The sequence below is a fragment of the Limulus polyphemus genome, unplaced genomic scaffold (genome assembly GCF_000517525.1).
Source record: "Limulus polyphemus unplaced genomic scaffold, Limulus_polyphemus-2.1.2 Scaffold5372, whole genome shotgun sequence".
In the NCBI taxonomy this organism is placed as follows: Eukaryota; Metazoa; Arthropoda; class Merostomata; order Xiphosura; family Limulidae; genus Limulus; species Limulus polyphemus.
The window spans coordinates 14088-21873 of record NW_013670982.1 but is presented as its reverse complement, the minus strand read 5'-3'; the positions used below and the strand labels follow the sequence as shown (position 1 = coordinate 21873).

At 33.7% G+C, this 7786-nt stretch overlaps 2 protein-coding genes across 3 annotated transcripts in view; both read left to right on the top strand.

Moving 5' to 3' along the window:
- The window catches only part of LOC111089148, a 31550-nt gene extending 24855 nt beyond the window's left edge, over positions 1 to 6695 (top strand). Inside the window, exons 1-3 of one of the 2 annotated variants that reach the window (XM_022401062.1) lie at positions 2480 to 3211; positions 6179 to 6427; positions 6636 to 6695. In XM_022401062.1, the coding sequence (XP_022256770.1) occupies positions 3122 to 3211; positions 6179 to 6427; positions 6636 to 6683 (387 nt within the window). In that variant the 5' untranslated portion in view covers positions 2480 to 3121 and the 3' untranslated portion in view covers positions 6684 to 6695. Of the gene's footprint in view, positions 1 to 2479; positions 3212 to 6178; positions 6428 to 6635 lie in introns of those variants that run through there. The other variant, XM_022401063.1, reaches the window with a different exon arrangement.
- Positions 6696 to 7608: 913 nt separating this feature from the next.
- Positions 7609 to 7786, top strand: part of LOC106472482 (inositol-trisphosphate 3-kinase homolog) — a 13321-nt gene continuing 13143 nt past the window's right edge. The window contains exon 1 of the mRNA XM_022401064.1: positions 7609 to 7624. Coding sequence (XP_022256772.1) covers positions 7609 to 7624 — 16 coding nt within the window. The remainder of the gene's footprint in view (positions 7625 to 7786) is intronic.

The window sequence follows — 7786 nt, the reverse complement described above, 5'->3', positions numbered from 1 at the left end:
ATATATATATATATACACACACAATTCTACATTAACGCTGTACTTTTTACACTCGACCCCCCCCCCCCCCACCTAGTGGCACAGCGGAATGTCTGCGGACTTACAACCTAGAAACCGGGTTTCGATACTCGTGGTGGGCAGAGCACAGATAGTCTATTGTGTACCTTCGTGCTTAACTTGAAACAAAACAAAAATTTAAGTTCAGTGTGTAGCAAAAATTGTACAGCATTATGTTTAAAATCTGTTGCAGTTAAGGAGTTCAATCAGGTTGGAGGTGCACATTCCCGTGACCTTGTTATTAGACAGTGCAGTTTCTTCAGGTTGCTGTTTATTGATACTTAAAGCAAGGGATAAAGTTACTAAAAGCATCTTATACAAAGGTATATTATCGTTATTGGAAAGTTATTGATTCGGACCATACATCCTAACAGGCCTTTAAATATTCTGTTTTAAAACTCACTTTTCTTATTGCTGCAATTTATACTGTCAAAAGGATAAGTGTTAGGACTTTCGTCTTTCACCATGCAATAATTACACGAGGAAATTCACACGCTCAAACTATTCCGTCAGAAGACCTGATGACGTCACACACTTGAGTTGTTCCGTGAAAAGACCTGGTGACAGATGTAACGTCATACCTTGTACAATGTCTGTTGTAATTCATATTATGTCATCAAAGAAAGTTGTATCCACAACAGGAAACTTAACAAAAATTTGTGTGATATAACGCCACAGCCGACGGGGCCTTTCGCACAATACCAGAGCTTCTCAGGTTGGCTGGGTGTACACACCATACACAAAACTTTGTTCGAAACACTTTTGTAAAGATAATTTGAAATACATCATTTCTTATCTATGGCGCCAAGTAGGCGCAGGCTTTAGGGTTTGAGCCCCTCCCGGGAAATAAAAATGTGATTCAGGCCCCCTTCACCATCTATGCTGTAAAAAAGCCCCCAGCTCTCGTTCTGTTTTATAGAATGAAAATGAAAGAGTGAAATGTGCATTAGAAATACAAAATACATGACTGGGGATGATTACTTATTGTGGCTCTATAATTTTGACAATCTAACAAAATGACTATTTGTTATTCAACTTCGGGATATATTTGTTACTTATTACTTTCAAAAAATATTTTTTGAATCATTTAATTTTAATGCTTTTCTACGTGCAGAAGACACGTTAATATAGATGTTCTGTTTGAATAGAAAAAGATTAAAAAAACCTTTATTTGAAAACATTTGCTTTCGTATGCAAGTATTAGCATGGTGTTATAATTGGGGTCCTCCCCTCCCCTTCGAGGTGAATTAAGGGGGAGGAGAGAACAACAACAGGAGTAGGGCTATATGGGGTGTCTTCTTTACTTTTGGAATTCGAATTCCACCTTTCTTGTTTGTTTGTAGTTTAGTGCAAAGCTACACAATGGGCTGTTTGTGCTATGCCCTCCACGAGCATCGAAACCTGGTTTCTAGCGTTATAACTCCGCAGACCTTCCTTGATTGACACCAATGTCTTACTTTCAAAATTAATGAAAAACATAACGGGACACGTGCACGATGTTGGAAAACTGCCAATTCTTACTTCTTCACGATGAGCGAGTCAGATACTTGTAATGCAGGAAATTTGTTTAACATCAAATCAAACATTACTTCTGTGTGGACTGTTTTTAGCTTTTGACGTAAGTGACTTTATACGCAGTTTTAACAAATCCGGAGTCCAAGCGAATCAATCAACTGTTAATGGCATACTGTTTGAATATCTTCTTTGTAGTAGTACGGACAGAGTTCAGCTGACCAATCTCACACACAAACACGCACGCCTCTACTTTACTAATAAAACGCTACGACTTATTGATGTATTAAATCCGTGTTATTTAAGGTAGTTCGGGTTTTTATCGACAGGAAGAGAAACTTTGATAACAATCGTATCGGATATGTACATTGTTGTTCCTCCTTTGTTTCCGACAGACGCAGCTGCTGGTGGTTGAAACAATGGACTTCAACGTCTAACAATTCCTGCATTTTTAGGACAACACCTTTTTTTTTATTGTTATGTGAAATATGTAGAAATTAGGTAATATTGCTTGGAGTACATAGAAGAAGGAACGACAGTTTGTAGGTTCTTATTATTAGTGTTCCTTATCTATAAGGTAGGGGTTTTGATTTTTTGTTAAACTCAAATGGGTCATGGGTATCGAAACCCAGTTTTTAGCGTCATATGCCCCCAGGCTTACCGTTGAGCCACGGGGGTGGGTGGTTGAGTAGTTGTAACAGACTACATATAAATATCATGGTTTAGTTCAATGGAATTTTTTGTTAAACTCAAATGGGTCATGGGTATCGAAACCCAGTTTTTAGCGTCATATGCCCCCAGACTTACCGTTGAGCCACGGGGGTGGGTGGGTGAGTAGTTGTAACAGACTACATATAAATATCATGGTTTAGTTCAATGGAATTTTTTGTTATACTCATGTTTATCTAATGGAAAGTTGTCCAAGCGTGATAAGTTTGCAAACAATCGTTTAGATTATGGCTTGTGCCCTTTGACCCGTCATTGTCTGTAATACATATATAAAGTGCATGTTATAGGCTTTAACACGATCTGCGATTAGAGCGTATATTGTTGAAACTACTGGAAGTAAAGTAATAAGGGTGAGCTCGTGGAACGATATACATACAAACAAAGAGACAAACCCTCGTCACGTGATCCTCCATTGTTTTGTTAACGGATCTTGGATAAAACAGTTCTTTGACGCTACCGGAAGTCAGTGTATAATTTAAGAAGATCGTGACTTTCCTTTTTCGCTATTATTCATGTAAGACTATTTTGGTGATTAGTCAGATTTCATTAATTCATGTCCTTTAACCTGAAGTGTGTTTTTTTTTGTTACAAACACCAAACACGGACGGCCTGCATGAAAAGAAACATTAGCCCAAATTCAGAACGGTCTCGTGTAATGTATGGAACACTGTTCTATGATTCTCATGAACCGCTTTGAGTTCATACCCACCACAACAATCAAGGCCTTGAAACAATTTATATTTCATAAAGAAAAAGAAAGAAATTATAGCTTTTTTTTTGGTCCAGAACGAAAAATTGTCCTTACGTTCGACAACATTTAAAAATGACGGAAGAAGTCCGAATCCATACGTGGATTTTAGATTTTCGACAAGTTGCTGTAACAGCGAAAGCATATATTTTAACTTTGTTATCGGTAAGTGATTTATATATATATATGAGTAAAAAATATCTATTATTTTACTAATTGAAACTTTTGTTTATTATACAAAATAAATTTAGACTTCTTTCCATTGATGTTAAAACAAGATTTATTGGAAAGAACCAATTTTTGATCCTTTTAAAAAATCAAATACAAAGATAATTTTATTTCGACATATTGTTCCTGGTAATGATAAACGTCAAAATAAACAGTTCTTAATATTTCCAAGAAATAATTGTGTTTTGCCACAGAGCTTCTAATTTTTGGCTTTGTCACAAAACTCGTATTTAACCCATATTTGATGAAGAAAGGAAAATAACTCGTGTAATATGGAACTGTAATAAACCTCGTAGTTTACACATGACAAAGTACTGGTCACGTGAAAGAGGATAAGTTATATAGTTTTATCAGAGTGTCATGCAAACTAGAATGCAGTGCAATATTTATGATATTCAGAACTGAATATTTTGAAAAATAAATTCATGTAAAATATCTCTACCTTTTGGTGACCTAACCCAAGACTACTTCGAAAGCTTCTACAACTCTCCTGGTATCTAATTTTGCCCACTAAACCTACATGTGGACCTTGATGATTGTACAAGACCTGTTTTTTTAACTGAGTCCTTCCTTTTAGATGTCTTTTATTATGGGGATTATTTTTCATTCTTAGTTTATTATGTGAATTTAGGACTAACATCAATCTCTTAAGCTGGCTGAACTTTGTGAGATATTAATGGGATTAAAGCCAACAATATTATTAAGAGATAGGATACTCAAATGACATACGCAATGAATGAATGAATGCATTCTAATCTTTGTAAATAAGATTAGTTATATTAATTAATTACAGTGTTAATTCTTACCGTAGTAAGTTGCATGTTTTTATCATAAGTTAATGTAAAATGGTATATTCTTCAGATTAAACTCGTAGGGATTAGTACCATGTGACTGGAAGGTCTATGTCTATCACAGCACTGTGTGTTAGGGCATCTTTAGCAGACCAGTACATAAAAATATGTGTAATACTTATGGTAAATAGCTTTAAAACAAGTTTATACAGGTCAGCCCACAGTATAGTAACATGCAATGTATTCTACATTGATGTATAAAAAACATAAACTGTACTGTTTGAGAGTCCAAATAGAAGTGTTGTCAAAATATCAGGATGAAAACCAAAAATAACAGTTTAAAGTTGTCTTTTCTCACCATATTCAAAAACGCAGAAACTGTTTGGTTGTGGATTACAAAAAAGAAGTGAAAATTATTTTATATTTGTGTTTATGTTTCTTATGTACAAAAAAAAAGATGATTTCTGTTTTCAACAAATTTTTGTTTTCTACTTGGAAAGGAAATGGACAAATTTTGAACTACTGCTTTTGGGAAAACGTTAGCAGTGGTTTAAATACTATGAATTTAGGCTAGTTAATATAGCTTTGTGATAAGAAGGGCAAGTGCACTGATTGGCTATTTTATTAGAACCCCACCTTATATCCAGTTGGACCACTTATTCATTTAATAACACTGAGTCTGGAATCTGTGTGTTGTAAACTACACAGTTCTGTTTTGGTTGCAAATTCCAGTTCCTCAAAAGAAAGTTATTTGGAGATCTGGTGATAAGTGCTGGCTAAGTGAAGTATGGAGGTCATGCAGGGGTATATCCAACACTGTAGAGTGATGATGGGGGGGGGGGGTCTTTTTTCCACAAAAAAACATGTGAAACTTCTACACACACAGAATTTAAATTAGTCTTAATAAAACTTGTAAAATTAACATATTCAAAAGTTAAGTGAGCAAAAACAAATAGGAGCTTAGCTTATCGTACAGTAATAAGCTGCTGTGTTTTAAACATCTTGGGTAATTTGTTTTCAAATAAATTCAGAAAATGGTGGATCTTTCAGACTTTTTATAATATTGGATAGTGTGGTAGTTGTTGGATTCTCCTCTCCACTACATTCATGAATCATGGTATTTTAACTAATTGTATGCAATGTATTGTAAACGTACATTGTTAAATTATTGTTATGAAAGAGGACTAGTTAGTCAGATTGAAAAATATAACTTTGTAAAATGCACATGATCAGGAACATCATGGATGTTATATACCCTTTGAAGATTATTGTAAGTCTTCTAATTATGCAACAGATGCCAACCTACGTACCATTTAACAATAGTTGACGGCCATAGTTTATCATCATAGACTCTGACAGATGTTTTAGAACAGTCAGTTAAAGATGTAATAATTGATCATGACACTCCTAGATAGGTACTAACAGTCGTATCCCTTTGAAGATTAGAGAGATCCTTGCTCTTACCCATTTTCTATTATACGATGTATTTTCTATCTTTTGTATTTTAATACAGTATTTTTTTGGAATGTTTCAGTTATTCCGGTAAGTGCAATTTTTGCATAAGAAAGTCATTAAGTTGTTTTTGTTCTACTTAGTTAATGCTTCGAGGCTACAATCTCCCTTATGTTGGAATATGGGTAGTAGTAGTTGCTGTGTGTAAGTTAGACATAACTAAGTTAAGTAGGGAATGTTAGGTTACCCAGCATTCATTAGATAGTCAGTCTGGTAGAACTTATCACTGAGGGCAGTATGAACAAATAACAGCTCCGATCCAGTGTAAGTGACTGTCCAGCATCCAAAGCAAGTATTAATGCTGTATTTGTGTACGCAAGCAATAACGATTTTTCATTGTTTCCACTCTCTTTACTACCTTTTCAGGAACCCAGTTAGTTTCAGAGAAATTCAAAACTACTCTGTAATAAACATATTGTTCGAACCGTACTATTATTCCACAGATTTATCTTCTCACTCACGGGGTGAAATCAGCTTCAGCTAAGAATACGATATACTTAAGGTATGTATACTGTGTAAATTAAGGCAGTAACTTGCGTAGTACTTTTACTCATTGCCATGCACTTTATATTTGATCTTAATTTTCTTTGTTCAAACCTAGGCTGCGGCTAATGGGGATGCTAAAGCAGTAGAACTTACCAAAATCCTTCAGCACAAGCAAGAAAACTTGAATAAAAACAAAAAAGACTTGAAGAGAAGATGGAAAGAAATTACTCGCAGTGCTTTATGTGGAAGCGAGCAGAAAGAGTTGACAGAAGCTACTACTTCAATAGACTTTAGTCCTAACAGATCTAATGGTGATAGAAGTGTTGACATGCAACAGCTAACTTTGCTTCAGCTCCTAGCTCTGGTATGTGTTAAACTTCAAAAGACAGATATCAACACAAGACAATAATAAACTCTAATATATGAGATAGTATAGATAATGTATTGAAGTAACCTTTCACAAGTTCATTATTATTAAGTATACTTTTTATCTTTTATTATCATATAAATAATAAGTGAAAGTAAAGAAGAATGTAATGATATGTCAACCATGCTATATCCGTTATATCTAGCTGCAACAAGGCTTTTTGACAAGCACCAGGGTTCATCAAGACAGCTGAAATAGGACAGATATAGTAATGGTCAAGATGCTTTTTATATTATCACTTACTTGAACAACAACTGTTTCAGTTTGAACTAAATTAAATTGATAAATTGTAACTTTCATCAGTTCCATTTCAAGTCATTACACATCCAAATTAGGTTTATGTTTTTCATTAGTATCAAATTATTCATTATTAATTTATTATTTATTTTACCTGAAGAACTGGTTAATTGTAATGAAGTATAATAATTATAAAAAATTTAATATTTTTGTAATTGGTGTCTACTCTAAATGACGTATTAAAAGCTTTGTTGGACAGTCTTCTTATTTTACGATGCTATAACATTTTCCAGACAAATACTTTAAATTTGTAAGGAAAGAAAAATCCAAGTATTTGTGACAAAGAGAGTTTAAAATTTGGATAAAGGATTTCACAACAAACTCATTCAAATAATGTATAGTTTATTCTTAAGTTATGCTATCTAACAGTTATGTTTGTAGTATACATGATGAACAGTTGTTTGGTGTCTAATCAATCTTTGACATTTGTTATTATAAAAAAAATATCAGTATAGTTCTGTGTAGGTTTTTTAGTCATGTACATATGTTTATCATTAACAGATGCCTTTTATTTTAAAGAGAATTATGGAGTTTTTTTTATTTAATTGGTTGAGTTATTCAATTATGGAAAACCAAGACTTAATGACAGTGTATGAATATGAAAAACAGAACTACAAGATTCTTTATACTAAAACTCTAAGAAGGTCTTGTTTCTTGTATGTATGGGCTTAATTTGGTACTCCTACTTAGCTGTGTTGTCAAACAGATTGTCTAGACTGAAACTCATTTGTTTCTCATTTTATTTTTTTGAGTTTGAGGGAGTTATTATACAGTATGGGAGATCTTTGTTTTTCTTTTTTTGACCAGCCTGTGTGACTAAAATGACTTTTGTTTTTGGTAATTCTTTGTTTTTCTTTTTTTTTTGACCAGCCTGTGTGACTAAAATGACTTTTTGTTTTTGGTAATTCTTTGTTTTTCTTTTTTTTTTGACCAGCCTGTGTGACTAAAATGACTTTTTGTTTTTGGTAATTCTTTGTTTTTCTTTTTTTTTTGACCAGC